This window comes from Miniopterus schreibersii, assembly GCF_964146895.1.
Source record: "Miniopterus schreibersii genome assembly, chromosome: 5".
NCBI classification, from domain to species: domain Eukaryota; kingdom Metazoa; phylum Chordata; class Mammalia; order Chiroptera; family Miniopteridae; genus Miniopterus; species Miniopterus schreibersii.
Window position 1 is genome coordinate 83,813,900 of NC_138106.1, and position 19,680 is coordinate 83,833,579.

Below are 19,680 nucleotides of genomic sequence, written 5' to 3' on the forward strand. Positions count from 1 at the left end.
GGTCTTAACCATGCAGATGACACCTGTAAGGCGGCCTGGGCCTGCTCTCCTTCATCACCTGACACTTATTTTAACCTGAACTTGACAGTCAAGTCTTGGCAGCCTTCCTCTAATGTCTAACTGATCCCAGCTGCAATATACAGCTTTTTAGCCATCAAAGCCACACTCACCAGAGTATCTGCATCCATGAACACACATTTTGAATACTGTGTAAGTGACCAGCAGTGGAGTTTAGTTAACGTAACACCCAACTCAGGCCTCTTCATTAAGGTAAGATGAGCAGAATCACCACTGTCCAAAACGTCTACCGTGATGACTTCATCAAAGACTGTCTCTAAAACTTTCCTGTCAAAATAAAAGTCAAAAACAGTGGTTAGCAACTTTTCAGAATAAGTGGCATCTAACGTACGGCTGTATTCTTATTGGCCTACCCATGCATTAGTAGAGTAATCTGTGACTTTGGCACAGCACAATCTCTTAAATATGTCCTAATTTACTTCAGGACAAATTATGTTAATTCGCATCTGTAGGTAACTTCACTAAAATAATAAGAACTGCTTATGGCGAGCATGAAGCACTTGTCTTAAGACATTATTAAAGAAATTTCTATTTTTTACTGTACCGCTGAATACCAGACAAACCATGGAAACAGCTTATAGAAGTGACTCACATGTGCTAAGAGTACATCTTCGCAACAGCCTACTTAACAATATCTTATTAGACCTGATTCTGACTACTGCATATTTTTACAAATGATGCTGAGTGAAGTACATATAATGTCTGCAATGAAGCCTGTAACTAATCACTTTTGCTAAAGAAGTTGACAGAGAACTGCCTGAATCTGTGTGTCCCAAAAGAAGTGAAAGGGCTTGGTTATTCGGTGGCCATTTCTTAGAATAGAATATAACCAGCATTTATTATGTGCTTAGCACTCCTGGCATAAAGAGAGACTCACTTTGGTTTGTGAAGTACACTTCTCCATGCCCCAATTAACTGAAGATTTATTTTTCGAAGCAATTTTGAGCTGGGTAAGGGGAGTCTACTTAGGTAAGATACAAAACCCAACCTAAGTTAAAACATGATAAAGACAGATCATCACTGAAAGTTTATATCAGACATGCAGAACACAACTGGTGTTGTACTATCTGTCTCCAGAGCTGTACAAAAATATGTTCTAGTTCACACAGTAAACTTGATCTTTTTGAAAAGAAATGGTCAGTGGCACCATTTACCACAGTAAAGGTGCAGGGGTGCGTGGGGTGCTGGGGAGGCAGGGAAACTAAGAGTACATCTGTCTTCTTATACACATCCTCACTAAATAGACATCAAATTAGGACATACACATTAGGAGATAAACTTTTTAAAAAACATCCTCACCCAAGGCTATGTTGTTTTTAATTGATTTTTAGAGAGTGAGGGAGATAAATAGAGAAGCATTAATGTGAAAGAGAAAAAGCAACTGGTTGCCTCCCATATGCACCCCAACTGGGGATTGAAACCACAACCTAGGTATGTGCTCTGACTGGGAATTGAACCCACAACCTTTTGATGTACAGGTTGATGATCTAACCAACTGAACCATACCTGCCAGGGCTAAGAGATAAACTTTTTGGCATTTTCCTAAATTACCCATTAGAAATAAGGCTGCTTGTGTACATGTACGTAGATGTAGACATACAAACATATATTCTCCTTTCAGAGGTCCTTGGCATGTGCTCACATATCTTGAAAAAAGTCACTAAAAAGGTGTTTTCAATTTCTAAGAGGGATATAAGAATGCAAAAATAAATACCGAGCTGCTAGTGTGCCCAGATATTTTTAAAGTTAGTATGAGGAACTAGGTAATTCATTCAGATACTTCAAAATTTAATTCCAACAAATAAAAGTGAACTAACCCAATCAACCAGCAGCTTGTGCCCCTCAGGATGCTCTCCTAGGACAACCCCAAATTCAGAAAGTCCTTTGGCAAATATACTTATCTATTAATTTGTAAAATAAAATCTTTAGGTTACCAATGTCAATGGCAGTGGAGAAAACTGCTATTTTCTTTCAAAGTCACCTGAGGTTTCCCTGGTTTGAAACAGGAAACCAAGTAGCCCTTATTGCATTTTGGGAAAGGAGTGCACGTGAAGTGAGATACATAAAGGGAATGCCTAGACAGAAATGCACTCAGATCACCCTGAGAAGACTTGCTAAGGAAGAGTCCTACTCCTCTTTAGAGTCAGTGAGAGCATAGGACAGGCCACCACATCACAGAAGGGAGCTTGGGTGGCATATCTTCCAAAAGCTAGACAGAGGTTTCAGACCCTGGAATCCTTCACTCAGCACCTCTCATCTTTCTCCCTCTTGGTGCTCAACCTCTGAAAAGGGTATGGCCTCAGTGCCCACTGATGCCAGGAATGGGAGAGGGATGTCCAAGCACCACCATACAGAGCAGCGGAGTCCTCACCTCATAGAGTCTGAGACCTGAGGGGTGGTGAGCACGGCCAGCCTCCTGGTGGTTCTGTGCTGTTTCAGAGATGAGCCCAGCACCAGGGCTCCTTTGGCATAGGAATCGTTTGTGGTCAGTGTCACAAAGGCCTGATCTTAATAAAAGGAAAAAAAACACACACATTCATTACAATGTCCTACCTTGAAAGAGCTACCCCAGGACCCTTTGTAACTGATAATTTGGCAAAAATCAGTTCCTCTCCCAACCTGCCCTAATTTAGAACCCAGATAAGCTAAATTCTCAGACTAGCTTAACTCTCAGAGGATGAACCTGGGGCAATTAACAGGTGGCGGTGAAGCGATCAACAAGTGCAATTCCTGTTTCTCCTGCAAGGCACCACATTTTCAGCCAAGCACAAATCCAACGAACCCAACTGAGAACGCCCCAACAAGCAGAGGCCACATTCTTCATTCTGGTGCTGACATTTCTGCCAAGCCTAGGGCTTTTTATACTGTTTTCTCAACCTGGAGCAAAGGCCACCCACTACACCTCAAGAGTGTCTGTTCAAATGTCACCTCAGGGAGGCCTCGCCTCCTAAATGCTATCTAAACAGTGGCCAATGGCTGTTAAATGGACTCAGGAATCACCTCCTGAGCTCTAGCAAAGGTGCCTCTTTCCCTTGGAGAAGCAAGCCCTACCCTGCCCCCTGCCCCCAACATATTCATTCTCTCTTGCCCTCTCACTCTCACAATTGCTGGGACCAAAGGCAAACGCGATTCTTCTGCTGCTGCACGAAGGCCACCCTGCCAAGACCCCCGGCGGGCACTGGGATTCCCGTCCTTCCCTGGCACGATTCCGGGGCATACTCTTTCTGAGGGGATTCTGAGGACAGTAGGTTGGTGGGCACCCAAGAGTACAGGATACTTAGGATCACGCTCTGGCAGGGGTCACTTGGGGTCACTGTGGCCCAAACAGGGAGTTGGGACATTTTGTCACAAAGTCACTGTCTGTCTTAGGTTTCCTCATTCTCCCTTTGCCCATTTTCCAATGTGGGGGAAGGAGGCCGTGGAAACTCCATTGAGAGGCGAGAGGCAAGCGCGGGGTGTCTGCGGGGCGGCGCATGCCCCGCCTCGGACCGAGGGCGTCTCCGCGGCGCGGGGCTCTCTTCCCGCGAGCCCACGATTCAGCCCAGGAAGGCCGCTGCTCCCACCCCCGGAGGGCCCCCAGCGGCCCAGCCGGCCCGTCCCCTGACGTGCCCATCACCCTCGGTACTTGTTCCTTCCACCCCCCCGTGAGCGGGCAACATGTCAGTCTGCCCCAAGGGTCCCCGATGTGGGGCGCAGTGAAAGATGTTCCCACTCAAAAGCGGTGCAGATTCCGGGGATCCGGAAGTAAAGTTTGGTGAGGGCGGTGGGGTTCCAGGGCCCCGGGCAGCAAGGGTGTGGGTGACTCCGGGCTGGGGCAGGGGCGCGACAAATGCGGAGGAACGGGGGCTGCAGCGCGGGCCCCCGCCCCCGCCACGAAGGGGCAGGAGCCCCAGGACCGTGGGTGGGAGGCGCCTCCCCACAGACCCGGCAGCCCGAGTCCGCGCGGCTCACTGCTCCCAGGAGCAGCCCCGCCACCAGCCGCAACAGCGCGGGGAGGACCGGTTACCTCAGAGCCTCGTCCCGGGGCGGTTCCGCCCGGCGGCCCCGACACCTCGCAACAAGTGGGCCGGCGCCCCGCCGCCGCCCGGCCCCGGCCTCCCGAAACCCGGCCCCGAAGGCCTAAAAATAGGCTCGGCGTGACCGCAGAGCCGGGGCGGGCGGCCCAGGAGCCGGGCCGGGCCGCCGGCGCCCCTCCGCAGGTTCCAGCCACGGCAGCGGGGGCGGCTCCCCGAGGCCGCCGCGCCCCCGGCTGGGGAAGGCGCCCGGCCGGGCTCCCCACCCCCATCCCCGCACCAGCGGCGCCGCCCGCCCGGCGTTCCCGGCGAGAGCGGGAGGAAGGACGCGGAGACGCGAGGGACGGGCTCCCGCGGGGCCAGGGGCCAGGGGCCAGGGTCTGCCGCCGCCCCGCCCCGCGGCCCCGGGCGGCGGGCGGCGCTGACGCGGGACGCGCCACGCCCGGCTGCTGCCGGCCGCAACTTCGCGGCGGTCCTCCCGCCGGGGACTGCCGGCCGGGGGCGCGGAGGCGGCGGGGCCGGGCCCGCGGGGCGGCGCGGCGCGGCGCGTACCTGCCATGGTGCTGCCGGGGCGGGCGGCGCCGCAGCCGCAGGTTGGAGCCGAGACGCCGGGCGCGGCGGGAGCCGAGCGTCCGGCCGCAGCGCTCTTATAGCGGCGGTCACGTGGCCGCGCACGCTCCCGGCGCCCGCTGCGGGCCGCGCGCTCTGGCCGCGGGGCGGGGCGGGGCGGGGGCTGCGGCTGCGGGACCCGCCGCCTCCCGCCCTCGGCCCCGGGCCCGGCTGCGGCGCTGCGGCCGCGGGCACCTGCCCGGGGCCGCGCCCCGGTGCCCCTCGGAGCCGCGGGCGGGATGCGGACTTTCCGGCGGACGGCGGCATCGGCTGGACAAACTCCCAAAGGGGCCAAGGGCTCGGGAACCTCAAAAAACGAACGAATGACCAGCTCACCCCGGGTGTAGCATTTCATCTGAGTTCCACATGAAGTTTAATGCCACTCTTTCCACCTGGAATTCCAGATCAGCCCCTGGAAGCATTTCTTACTGTTCTCATGATGGTTTTGTGGCTTTGACAGAAAAATAGAATGAATTTTAAGCATATTATTTAGATTTTGGGGGCCCTCTACATCAATGAGATACTTAGGTGTTTCATTTAATCCTCATAGAAACTCACTGAGGTAGGTGTTATAGCCTAATTTTTACCGAGGAGGAAACCGAGGCACAGAAAAATTAAATTTCTAATCTGTGGTCATGTCAGGTAAGTGGAAAAGGTACAATCTGAACTGTGGCCGTTTGGTTTACAGAACTGGCTCTCCCGATGGCAAGGCCATGACATCTCCGCTACACTGGTGCCCTAAAAGGTTAGTAAGTGACAGTAACTGTGGTTGGGTAATGTTCTTGTTTAGGTTAATCTGTTTCACAAATCATGGAAGGATGAATCTGTAATTTTTTTTTTAGGAAGTTGAGAAATAGCTCTCTCTAATGTGATCACACCCTCCTCCTCTCCCCAGCCCTCCCACACAGCCCAAAGGCACCAGGAGAGCAGCAAGTAGCACAGTTCTCTGCAAATAATAGTTGCTCAGTAAATGCTGAACGGAAGCCAAACAGGGAGTTGACAGCATCAGTTAAAAACATAAAATAGATGCTTAAGAATAAGTGATTTATATGCACAAGTATTGCTATTCTCAAACCAATTATATCACTGTTTCCTACATCAGAATCGCTTGGGGCACTTTCTGAAATGCAAATTATTTGGTCCTAAGCTCAAACCTGAATCAGAATCTTAAGTGTGGAACCCAAGAACCAGCATTTTAAATATCACTGTCCAGGAGACTCTCTTGGTCCTTCCTTCCCCTTCCTCCCAACCCCACCATAGCATGGAGACCACTGATTTACTAGGGAAGACCTCCTGGTTACTTGGACTATAAACCACCTTTGCAAGAAGTGGGGATGTGGGGGCAAAGGTGCAATGGATGGGTTTCCACTTATTCAATCCTATAGGCTTAGGAGAGTTGGAGCTCTTTAAGAAATATAAGGGCTATCCTTGAATGATACCTTCCTGGGGAGAAGGCAGGTGCCTCCAGGTCTGAATTGCTCCCTTCCATACCAATAGGTGGACCTGGAAAAGTAAAGTTGCCATCTTTCATCCAGGAACCCTCCTGCCATCAGTGACCCTTAACAATCTGCCGCTCGAAGCCTAAGTGTCTGGCTGGACTTCCACCAGGTGTGGTGCTGGAGCCAAAAGGGCAAAGCTAAGAGGTGAGGACAACTAGAACAGCAGAAGCTTTCCTTAGGAATTAGGTCCTCTCTTTCCCACCCCCAGAGTGTTTAAGTAAAAGTGGTCGACAGCCTTCTTACCCATGTTTCATGCATATTTACAGAAACAGAAAGGTTATATAGCTTGCACCACTTTGAATCAATTAAGAACATTTTGAGGTTGCTACAGTCTACTCTTACATGTTGTCTTTTTTTAATTTTTATTTTCAGAACAGTTGAGTATGCTTATAATACCTTTAACTAAATAGGCTGACTACGAAATAGGTTGGACTATCACAAATAACATATTGAAATGCCACCCCGAATTAAAGTGCAGTGATTCTGTTACATGCATAATAATTGAACAGAAGATTGGCATTTCTTTCCAAAGAATTATGTCAGAGAACATGAATTAATTATAGGAACTGATTCATGAACAGTGGTCTTATTAGAGCACATGAATCAGCAATGTTTAGGTGTAAGATTCTGTTCCCAAACTTTTTATAATATCTTCATCTTTCATTAACTCATAACCAGAGAAAAAAACCTTATGGATGACTGGAAACCAAAGAAAGACGAAAACTTGCAATCTAATGTTTCCTAACAGAAAATAATTTCAAATAACTCTAAAGCATATTGTTCAGAAGTTTTTACCAGGAGAAAATAATTGTAACTATAGGCTGTGCAGTACTATATTCTGTTTGTTGTTTTTTTTTTAAATTCTCATCTGAGGATATGCTTATTGATTTTAGAGAGAGGGGGAGGGAGAGAGAGAAAAACATCAATGTGAGAGAGAATGTGTTGATTGTTTGCCTTCCAACCTGGGATTGAACTTGCAACCTAGGTATGTGCCCCAACTGGGAATCCATCCCGAAACCTTTTGGTATACGGGATGCTCCAGCCAACTGAGCCACACCAGCCAGGGCTGCAGTACGATATTCTTATTGAGATACCTGCATTTATTGTTTTCAGTAGGACTCCCCCCCCCCCCAAAATCCACATTCAACTTCTTTTTTAAATAAAATTTACCAATACCACCAGTAGGGCAGATATGAGATATCTATCAAGTAAATACAAAAGAGAATCAGTGTACTAGTAAATATATATTACAAAAGATTCATATTAAAACTAAAATGTTGCCCAGCCAGTGTGGCTCAGCGGTTGAACATCCACCTATGATCCAGAAGATCGCAGTTCAATTCCTGTTCAGGGTACATGCCCGGGTTGCAGGCTCGATCCCTAGCAGGGGGCAAGCAGGAGGCAGCCGATTGGTGACTCTCTCATCATTGATGTTTCTCTCTCTTTCCCTCTCCCTTCCTCTCTCTAAAATCAATAAAAATTAAAACACAAAACAAAAAAACCCAAAAAACTAATATGTTTGTGTTTCAGAAATAGAAATAAAATCATTTTACTCTAAATTAGAAAAATCGTCTTGATTTCAGAGTTCCAAGTTGCCAAAGTTGGAATACCTCCCATATTTCTCAAATCATCATTTTTTTATTCATTGTCTTTATTTCCTATTCCCTGAGTGAATCACACACCACCCATCCAGCTGCTTTGTTGACGTCCCTAGGAATCACCACTACATGTTGTGTTAATCATGGGCACCCATAGTGACCCACTGCTCAGTTTTTCGGAGTCCTCTCTACACTGAGCTTCAGTTAGGTATGAGAGCAAGGTCTCTGAAAATTTAACATGCGTACACATTGCCTGGGGAATCTTGTTAAAATGCAGATTTCTGCCTGGCCGGGCATGGCTCAGAGGTTGAGCGTTGACCTGGGATCCAGGCATTGGGGTTTGATTCCTTGGTCGGGGCACATGCCCGGGTTGGGGCTCGATCCCCAGTTGGGGGTGTACAGGAGGCAGCCGATCAATGACTTTCTCATCATTGATGTTTCTCTCTCTCTCCTCCCTTCGTCTCTCTGAAATCAATAAAGATATATTCAAAGAAAAAATGCAGATTTCTGGGGTGAATCTCTCAGGTGATGCCCAGGCTGTAGACCAGCTTTGAATAGCGAGGTGTTCGAACATTCTGGATTTTAAGGCTTTGAATGTAGTGGATAGACATACATGCTGTAGTGAGACAAATGTTTGAGACTTTAACTTGTTAATTTTTCTCCCATGAAATTTGAACTATCAGAATTTCTGAATCCTAAAAGAAAGATTTAAGTTAAAAAACTCTATTCTACGTGAGCACACATAACTATTAACCCTTTAAACCTGTGCTAAATGAGTATATTCAGGATTGTTGGTCCAAAATTAATTTTTAATTGACTTTGGAATGCATTATGTAATTTTTTGGCAGGATACTTGCCTTCCTAATTATGTTTGTTTAAGATAATGCTGAAATCAGTTTGCATTCCCTTGAGCACACACACTAATTGGTGGTGGGAGCAACTGACCTGGAAATGTATTTCAGAGCAGAGGGCACCCTGCTGGCCTAAGACACAAATACTTCCCACAGACAGTTCATGAAACAGATAAACCACGTCTGGCCAGACACAGGAACTAACTAGTTAACTAATGAGTTAAACTTTTACCCTTAGTTGATAACACACAAATCTGTACCCATAATTGTTCCCAGTGATCACAGCCCTGTCCAATTCTAATCAGATGCTTAGTTCCAAGAAATATTATCCTGAGAGGCCTAAAGTAGGTCATTCTTCAGTTGAGAGCTGGAGTCGCCAACTCCACAAATTGTAGGGGGTTGGTCACTAGTTACATTGCCTTAAAAAATATTTATTGAGATATAATTAACATATCAAAAATTCATCCATTTAAAGTATACAAATAATGGTCTTCAGTACATTCATGGAGTTATACAAGTATCACCACAATCTAAGTTTAACATTTGCATCACTCCAAGTAAACCTATACCTTTAGCAGTCACTTATTCTCTCCTTTCCCTCAGCTCTCAGCAGCTACTAATCTACTGTCTGTCTCTAGAGATTTATCTGCAGAGATTTGCCTATGTATGGTCTTTTGTGATTGGTTTCTTTCACTTAACATAGTGTTTTCATGCTGCTTCATGTTGTGGCATGTAGCAGTATTTCATTCCTTTTTAATTGCCAGATAACATTTTATAACAGTATACAGATATCCACATTTTGGTTATCCATTTCATGGATAAACATGTTAATGGACATTTGGGTAGTTTCTACTTTTTAGCTATTATGAACATTTGCATCCAAGTTTTACGTGGATATACACTTTCCTTATTCCTGATATATACCAAGAGTAGAATTGCTAGATCATATGGTTACTCTATGTTTAACAATTCAAGAACTGTCAGACTGTTTTTCAAAGTGTCTGCATCATTTTGCATTCCCACTAGTTTGAGGGGTTCCATTTCCTCACTTCTTAGCCAATACTTGTTACTGTCTTTTTTATAATACCATCCTAATGGTTTTGGAGTGATAGCTTATTGTGCTTTTGATTTGCATTACCCTAATGACAAATGATGTTGAACACCTTTTCATGAGCTTATTTATTGGCCATTTGAGTATCTTCTTTGGAGAAATGTCTATTAATGCTTTAATCATTTTTTAAAATTGGGTTTTTTGTTTATTATTGATTTGTAAGAGTTCTTTATATATTCTGGATGTAAGTTCCTTATTAGATATATATGACATGCATATATATGTGATTTGTAAATATATCTTCCCATTCTGTGGGTTGACGTTTCACTTTCCTTTTTTCCTTAATCTCTTTATTTTTAAAAAATATGTTTTTATTGATTTTTGAAGAGAGAGGAAGGAAGAGGAAGAGAGAGAGAGAAACATTGATGTGAGAGAGAAACATGGATCGGTTGCCTCCTGACCACACCCTGACTGTGCAGATTAAACCCGCAACTGAGCATGCGCCTTGACTGGGAATCGAGCCATCGACCTTTCAGTCCATGGGGCAGCGCTCCAACTAACTGAGCCAAACCTGACAGGATGGCTTTTCACTTTTTTGATAGTATTTTTGTTCAGTACCAAAGTTTTAAATTTCTACATTGTCCAATTTATTTATTTTTCTTTTGTTCCTTGTGCTCTTGGTGTCATATCTAAGAAACTATTGCCTAACCCAAGGACTTTTCTTCTAAGAGCTCTATTTTAGCTCTTAAATTTAACTCTATAATCCATTTTAAGTTGATTTTTCTGCATTGTGTGAAGTAGAGATCCAACTTCCTGCTTTTGCATGTGAATATTGAGTTATCCCAGCACCATTTGTTGAATTGTCTTGGCACCTTTGTTGAAAATTACTTGACTATAAATGTAAATATCCTATTTCTGGACTCAATCCTATTCCATTGATATATATAGGGTGCCCCAAAAATGTATATGCACACTTTGAATAATTATAAAGGCAGTGTTTATTAAAATACATTTCATTTTGAAAATTGGAATATCAGCTGTTAAAGTGTGTATACAATTTTTTTAGCACACCTGTATGTATGTTTATCCTAATGCCATTTCCATGATACCTTGATTTCTACAACTTTGTAGCATGTTTGGAACTGGGAAGCCTGAGTCCTTATTTTTGTTCTTTTTTCAAGGTTGTTTTGGCAATTCTGGGTCCTTTGCGCTTCCATATGAATTTTAGGATTAGTTTATTAATTTCTGAGTAAAAGAAGCTGGAATTTGGATAGAGATTGCATTGAATTTGTATATCAATTTGGCGAATATTGACAATTTAACAACTTAAGCTTTCTGATCCATGAACATGGGATTTCTTTTCATTTATGTAGATCTTTTTTAATTTCTTTCAATAATGCTTAGTAGTACATTGCCTTTTAAAGTACATAAAGCTCAAACAAATTAGGTCTGTTAGCTGCATAAACACCACAGGCATGGCAGCTGATTTTCATGTCTGCTAGATACTCTAAATTTATATTCTTGACTAAAATCTGATTATCATTTGTTTTATATGTGGAGCACCACTGTCTTGCCCCATTGCAGGACAACCTTTACAAAACTGCACTTTGGCCTTGTCATTAATAATAGCTAACACTTAACCTGATGCAAAGCTTCTTATACATATTAAATCATTGAGCCTTCCAAATAATCTCATGAGATAGATAGTCTGCAGTCCCCACTTCAGGTGAGGCACAAAGCTTGCCCATCATTTTACAACTCGTAATTTGTAGAGCTGGATATTGAACCAGGTCTCTTGCCTCCCCAGGCTGTACTCTAACCACTGTTTGGTAATGTGTGTACATTGTGCAGCACTCAAAAGCTGCAAAAAGATATGTGTACAGTGAGAAGTAATTCTCCCCTGTCACCTTTCCCCCCAGCTACCATGTTCCCCTCCCTAGAGTGGCATAGTATTCTTGCCACAGAAAACTTACTGCTGTGGCTTTTCCTATGTGCTGTTGGAGATATTTGCTGTGTCACGCAATTTCCTCTTTTGAAGGACCCATGAGAAATTTTTTGTATTGGCCTTGGTATCAGAAAGGTTGCATCTCCTCAATATTTAATTTTTTCTTTATCTTATAGACATTTTGAGTCATATATCAACACATGTGTCCCCATTTGGGGAGCCACTTAGACCCTTGGGGCAAAATTGGCAGCTGTAGTTCTTTAGGCTCTCCATGGTGTGCTTACCTGTGGTGTAACTTTTTACCTTGCCTGACTTACTTATGAAGTTGTTCGAGATCCTTTGGAAGTGGGGAACGAATATGAATTAATTAGTAAATAATTAAATGAGGAGATGTTTCTAGAGGGAGTAGAACATGGAAGATAAAATTTCAGCTCAATTTGGGTGACCCTGGAGATTTTTGTAGTGATTTGTCAGTAAAATGAAGATTTCATAAATTAGAGAGGCAAGGTTACTGATCCAGACATGGGAATAACCTTTTGTAATTAGTTTAAAATCTTGAAAAGACAAAGTAATTTTGCTTGATCTTTTCATCTTACTTTTATTATTTATTATACATAATAACAACATGATAGTGGCCCAGAAGGAAGTTGTCTAGGGTCTCTCACTCTTTCAAATATATTTCACCTTTCATATGTTAGTTACCATATTTGTGATCTTTCAGTTGGTGGGTTAAATATTTTAAATTAGCTAGTTATAAGACTAAAAATTAAGAGAATCTCTTCAGCAGATATCTTTTCTTTAAAGTCAGATTTATTGTGACATAATTTATATACAATATAATTCACTTTTTAAAAGTATATAAGTCAATGAGTTTTGACAAATATATACAGTCACATAACTATCACCACAATCTCCTAAAAACTTTTCTCTTGTGCCTTTGCTGTCAATCCCCTCCCCTTCCCCTGGCTCCTGGCAACCACAGCTCTGATTTCTGTCCATATAAATTTACCTCTTCTAGAATTAATAAATGTAATAATGTAGTATGTAGTCTTTTCTGTCTGGCTCCTTTTAGCATAATGCTTTTGAGACTTACCCATGTTGTTGAATGTGTCAGTGGTTCATTCCTTTTTATTGCTGAGTGGAATTCTTTCACATGCAGGTACTATAATGTATTTATCCATGTGCCAGCAGATGGACATTTGGGTTGTTTCTGCTTTTGGGCTTTATGAATAAAGCTGCCATGAATACTTGAGTGCAAGGAGCAGGATTGCTGGATTGTATAGTATGGCGTATTTAACTTTATAAGGATGACAGTTAACTTTTAAAGTTCATTGACAAATTTGGGTGAAATCGTTAAGAATGGAAGTTATAGTTTTTATATAAAATCATTTATGGCCTAAGGTGATCTGCTCATTATACATTTGAGGGAGAAGGGACTTGAGTCCCCAAGAGTGTTACTGGGGAATTGCTTCCCTCCAGCATGCCCGGTGCCACCTGCTTCTCCTGGGCGCTAGCACGTGCACTCTCAGGGCCTGGTTTGAGAGGGGTTAGAAAAGAGAACTCCAAGGTTCATCACAGTCCAGAGTCTTAGTGATCTAATGATTACAGGGGTTTTGCCTGAAGAGCAGAAAACATCATTGTCACCAAATCTCTAGGTCACAATACATGTATCCTAGAAAGTACTCTCCTGTGGATTATCTCATTTGGTCCTTAAAGCAGTGTATCAGGTAACCCAGCTGGACACATGCATGATATTTTCACAAGGCCACTGGGACTCTAGCAATGATTTTCTTCTTCCTTTTTTCTTTTTTAAAAGCACTCAATTTACAGCTTAAAAAACACGCACACACAAACCAAAGCAGATAGATGCCTCCAACCCTCAGCCCTCTTCACATCACTAAACTACACCCTGTCCGTCAGGTTCATCACATCTATGAGTTCAACCCCAGCCCTGAACTTCCAGGATGAGGGTGAGGGTGAGGGTGAGGGACGTCTATTGAGAATGTTTGGAAACAAATTAAGGTGTTTTTTTTTTTTCCTTTACGGCCAGGTGGGAATGAGTTTCCTAGTTCACGGAGGATCATTGTGCCTATGTCACAGATGGCGCAACTGAGACGTGGAGGTTAGAAAATTGCTCACGGTCACTTTCCTAGAGAGTGGTGTGTCTGGGTCGTCTTAAACTGTGCTGCCTTGTTGGAATTTGAGCGGGAAGCAGGGCATTCCCCAGAATTTAGGACCTTGGAGATAAATACTGCCAATGTAGGCAGTCGGTCTGTCAATAGGCTCCCACTGTCTGCTTCTCCTTTTGATATAGAGGAAATGGAGGAATGAATGAGGTATTGGATTCACAAGGAACCTGAGAGATTTCTAGCCCGTGGCAGGCAGAGAAGGTGTGAAATACAGGGAGGGAAATACAGTAAAGAAAGCTCCAAGTGCCTGAAAACCTGGTGTCAGAGGACATGCTGCTTCACTCCCAATAATTCAATAGGCCCTACCCTTTACTCCTGGTTACAGGGAGGGGCCATCTGACAAACAGTGATTCCTTGGACTGTCCTAACCTCCTGCAATATCTCCACCTGTCTGAAGTTCCTTTTACAGAAGACAAAATATTTCACCTACAATTAGAGAAGAAAGTTCTGGTTAAAGGAGAAGAGACACTTATTTTAAGAGCTGATCAATATTGGGCACAGTGAGGAACAGGTACCATGTATGTGGTCTCACTTGATCTTTCCAGAAGCCCTCGCAGGAGAGATTACTCGCTCCATTGCGTACACAAAAACGATGACACCGGAGGTTAAGAAAGCGTTTGCCTTCAGTGTGTGAATATACCTTTCAGGAGCCAGGAAACAGCCTCTGTGTCCAGAGTTGTTTGGTTGTACACATGTACACAGGTTCCTTGGAATGATCACTTCAGATTTTTGAACACAAACTTCTTAATAAAGCAACATGTCTTCAGAAGATGCATTGATTGCAGCTTCACTAGGTTGCACATTGAGCAATTGTAGTAACATGTAATTCTTGGAACCATGGATCTCTAGTCCTGTTATCATTTATGAACTGAAGAGGTGTTTACATAGAAGAAGAAATTCACTTAGTCCTAGCACTTAAACTTTTTAAGGGGTATTTAAGGGTTTTTTCCACATATGAATTTTAAGCATTTTTTAAGGTAAGGTGAGAGAACAAGTGCCTTTTTATTATTCCACGCAAATCAATATGGTCCTTGAGCTTGGAAACCCTTCCTCACTTCTGATTTGCATAACATGGCTCTTAAATGCACAGGGGTGGGCAGAAGTGTGTTTACAGTTGCAATGCAAGGAAATAATACAATAATTAATAGATAATAATACAAGAATGAACTGTTTCATGTACTCACAGCTGCACACCCGATTCTGCCCACCCTTACGCCTCACGTTGCTTCTGCTTTTGCTTCTGATGAACTTGCGAGTTAATTATTTTTGAATTTTCTTTGAAGACTAGATAAATGTTTGGTTCCCAAAATATTTCAGGTTTTGTTTTGTTCGGTGATTGAGATAAATTTTTATTTGGATTTAAAGAGCTTAAAATTTTTACTAAAGTATCCACCATGTTAACCTTAATCGGCAAGATTCAGGGATTCATCCGTTAATAGCTGTGTTCTGGAAATAGATTAGCAATCAATAGTCTAAAGGCTTCTGGGTAGACTGCCTCCCAGCAGCATGGACTGACTGTGACGTGAGCATTTTTCCCTGCCAGTTCGCATCAGGAAAGCTCCTCCTGCAGCCCAGGATCTTCCTTGAATGCTGCAGAGCTGGGAGCTGTCCCCAGAATTTGATATTTCACAGTCCTATTGCCAAACGCGGCACTGGAGCGCAAACCGCTCCATCACGGTGCACCCTCAGGACACAGCCCGCTTCTGGCCGGGCCAACTCCTAGGAAGGCCATAGGATCTAACCTGCCGGGCCTGTCAAAAATCAGCATGTGAACTCTTTGGCAGGCTTAGTTAGTGTCAGCTGAGGGCAGCGCTTTCTGGAAGCAAGTGAGTTCTCCCCAAGGGAGGTGAGGCCAAGCTGCCCAGCCAGCTGCCGGAGCGATACTCATTCAGGATTCTGGTGTACGAGGCTAGGCTTGGATTCATCTAGAAATGTTGGACCACCAAATGTGAAACTCACCAGGGGATGTCTGTAAGAAAGGTACTAAATACCCAGGGACGAACAAAAGAATAGCTTTTAACAATTTGTCCGTCAGACCTGGATAAATCGATTCTGAAAGAAATAGCATTTGTGTAGAAAAGGGGTTGGATGCATTTTGAGGTCAAAAGAAAAATGCTTCGAAGGGCCAGAAGCCGGGCAGCTAGCAGTTCCCAGGGAAGGTACTCAGGTGGTAAGGACAGCTGAGTGTCTCGGGCCATGACACCGACCGCACGGTGTGTGCCCTGCCTGCGGTCTTCTGGGTTGGAGGCTTGCTAGTTAAGGCCTTAATGGCAGGTAAATAACCAAGACTGCTGGCTGACGTTGAAGATGAAGGTTAAATAAGAAAAAAATGGAAGGCAGAGGTTCATACAGGAATCCACATTTTTTTAAGATTTTATTTTTTTTTCTTTTAGAGATTTTATAGGATTTCCTTTATACTTCTGTTGGTTTCAAGAAGATTGAAAATTGGGTCCAAACTTTTAGAATAAATAGACCATTGCGTGACTTGTCTCAGTTTAAAAAAGATGAAAAGAATTAACTATTTGGGACAGTGTTTCAATACTGAAATGTTTTTTATAATTGACTTCAAAAAAAGGGATAGAATAAGCTGTTTATTTTGTATGTACTTTTAATTATTTTACTTAATTTTTTAATAGTAATTTTTATGGTACTAAAATAATTATAAAAAAGTCTATAGTGAAAAATCTTTCTCCAAACCCCTATCCTGCTCCCCACAGGTGTGTGTATATATATAATTTTTTTTAGTGCATATATATAAGAAAAACAAATATATATGTAATCCTCCCCCCCATTTCATCCAAATGGAACATCCTGAACATCTTGTTATGTGGTACCTTGCCTTTTAAAAAAACAAATAAACTTTATTTTTTAGAGCAGTTTTAGGTTCACAGCAAAATTGAACAGAAAGTGCAGAGTTCCTATATATCCCCCCCCCGCCACACACACAATCTTCCCACTGTCAATATCCCTCACCACAGCGGCACATTCGTTACAATCAATGAACCTACGATGCCATCATTATCACCCGAAGTCCATAGTTTACCTTAGGGTTCGCATTTAGTGTTGTAAATCCTATGGGCTTGGACAGATGTCTAATGCCATGTCCCCATTGTTGTGGTCTTGTACAGAATGGTTTCGACTGCCCTAAAATTGCCAAACTGTATTGCAAAGTGTGTGCACCGTTTTGCATTCCCGCCAGCGATGAATCCGAGTTCCTCTTGCTCCACGTGCTCAGCAGTATTTGGTGCTGTCAGTTTTGGCGATTCTCATAGATGTGTATCTCATGTTCTAATTTGCCTTTCCCTGATGACATCTGATGCGGAACATCTTTCCATATTTTTATTTAGCATCTATAATATCCTCTGCGGTGATCTATCTCTTAAGGTCTTTGGCCCATTTATTAAGTGGGTTGTTTATTTTCTTACTGTTTAGTTTCAAGAGTTCTTTATATATTTCAGGTAATGGTCTTTTACCAAATATGCCTTTTGCAAATGGTTTCTCCCAGTTTATGGCTTTTTTTTTTTAACCCTCACCTGAGGATATGTTTTTTATTGATTTTAAAGAGAGAGGAAGGGAGTGGGAGAGAGAGAGAAACACTGATTAGAGAGAGAAACATCAGTTGGTTTCCTCCTGTATGTTCAATCACACCGGCCAGGGATTGAACATGCAACCCAGGTATGTGGCCCGACTAGGAACTGAACCCTTGACTTTTTGGTGCCTGGAACGACGCTCCAACCGAGCCACGCTGGCCAGAGCTGTGGCTTATCATTTCATTCTCTTGACAGCATCTTTCACAGAGCAAAAATATTTAATTTTAATGAAGTCCAGCTTATCAGTTCTTTCTTTCATGGATTGTGCCTTTGGTGTTTTATCTAAAAAGTCATTGTCAAACCCAAGGTTATCCAGATTTTCTCCTATGTTAGAGTTTTATAGCTTTGTGTTTTACATTTAGGTCTATGGTTTATTTTGAATTAATGTTTGTGAAAGGTGTAAGATCTGTATCTAGAATCTTTTTTTTTTTTTTTTGGTATGTGGATGTCTAGTTATTTTAGCACCTTTTGTTGAAAATACTATTTTTTTCTACATTGTAATGCCTTTGTCAAAGATAAATTGACTGTATTATGTGGGTCTATTTCTGGGCTCTCTCTTATGTTCTATTGCTCTATTGGCCTATTCTTTTGCCATTACCACTGTTTTGATTATTGTAGCTTTATAGTAAGTCTTGAAGTCAGGTAGGGTCAGTTCTCCCACTTCGTTCTTCTCTTTAATGCGGAATTTGCTCTCTGGGTCTTTGGCCTCTCCATCTAAACTTTATATCCAGTTTGCCAATTTCCACAAAATACTTGCTGGGATTTTGATTAGGTGTGGTGAGTCTATAAATAATGTTGGAAGAACTGACATCAGTGTGAGAGAGATACTTTGGTTGGTTGTCTCCTGCACATGGCCTGACCAGGGATCGCAAGGGATTGAGCATGCATCCCAGGTATGTGCCTGACCTGGAATCAAACTCGCGACCTTCTGGTGCATGGGACGACACTCCAACCAACAGAGTCACACCGGCCAGGGCTATAATTGCTTATTCATTCTGGAATTTTCAGGTCTTTTGGGGGAGTTTTCTACAAAGATGATTATGCCATCTGTAAACAAAGATAGTTTATTTCTTCCTTCCTAATCTGTAAACCTCTTATTTCCTTTTATCATCTTACTGCATTAGCTAGGACTTCTCATATGATGTTGAAAATAGTGGTAGAGGGGACAACCTTCTCTTGTTTCTGATCTTAGTGGGAAACTTCAAGTTTCTCACCACTGAGTATGATGTTACGTGTAGTTTTTTAGATCGTTCATTATCAAGTTGAGGGAGTTCTTAGTTCCTGGTTTGCTGAGGTACCTTGTTTTGTTCCTTAATATAGTCTGGAGTACTTTCTATTATGAACATTAAGAGCTGCATTATTATTATTATTGTTATTATTTTCAGCTGCACAGTACTTTATTGCATGGGTATACTACAGTTTACTTAACCTGACCCCTGTTGATGGGTACTTGGGTACTTAGGCTATTTCCACATCTTTTAAACCATATATAAAGAACATTTTACATGTGTGAAAATTCCTAAAAGTTGAAATAGTAAGTAAAAGCACATATATATGCATGGGTTACTTTGATTACTAAGTTACCAATTTATACTCATAGAAGTATATATGAAATATTTGAAAAGTTATATCTCAGTGTAGTTTTGGTTTGCATTTCTCTTTATTATTGAGAGGTTGAATGTATCATCTATCTTTTTTATATGTAATAATTTCTTTTATTTCTACATCTTTTATTCAGTTTTCTATTGGACTATTGGTCTTCTTCTTAGTGGAGTATGGTAGCTCCTTACATATTATGGAGATTATCCATTTGTCTGATACGAATTACAGTTGTGTATATGTGTATAGACTATTTTAACAGAGTAGATTCTCTGCCCCAGAGATGTTGAAACATATTATCACTTGGTAGGATTATTATAGCAGGTATTCTTGGATTATATCTCCGCACTTTATAATTTTTAAAGTACATTTCCATTTTCAGCTTTTATGATTCATTGATTAAACAAACATTGCTTTATTTAGACTAGAAAAATCTAGGCCTGGTTAACTGTGCACTCTCCATATAAAACAGCTTAGTTTAACACAGTCTACTCAGCATCTTGGTAGAAGACAGAGCCTGGACACTTGGCAGTCACACATTTGTCAAGTGTCTAGTAGCCTGTACCTTTGCACCCTTTTCCCTAGAAATGAGGAAGCAGCTGTGGCCTGTCACCTCTGAGTATTTTGGCCAACAGACTGGCATCTTGGGAATTTATCC

The 19,680-nt window shown here is 42.6% G+C and overlaps 1 protein-coding gene across 1 annotated transcript in view; it reads right to left on the minus strand.

Annotated features, from left to right (window-relative positions):
* The window catches only part of GYG1 (glycogenin 1), a 33,024-nt gene extending 28,232 nt beyond the window's left edge, over positions 1 to 4,792 (minus strand). The window contains exons 1-3 of the mRNA XM_081139232.1: positions 4,644 to 4,792; positions 2,450 to 2,585; positions 171 to 345 (exon numbers count right to left, since the gene is read on the minus strand). Of these exons, the coding sequence (XP_080995358.1) occupies positions 171 to 345; positions 2,450 to 2,585; positions 4,644 to 4,650 (318 nt within the window). The 5' untranslated portion in view covers positions 4,651 to 4,792. The remainder of the gene's footprint in view (positions 1 to 170; positions 346 to 2,449; positions 2,586 to 4,643) is intronic.
* Between the last annotated feature and the right edge of the window lie 14,888 nt (positions 4,793 to 19,680).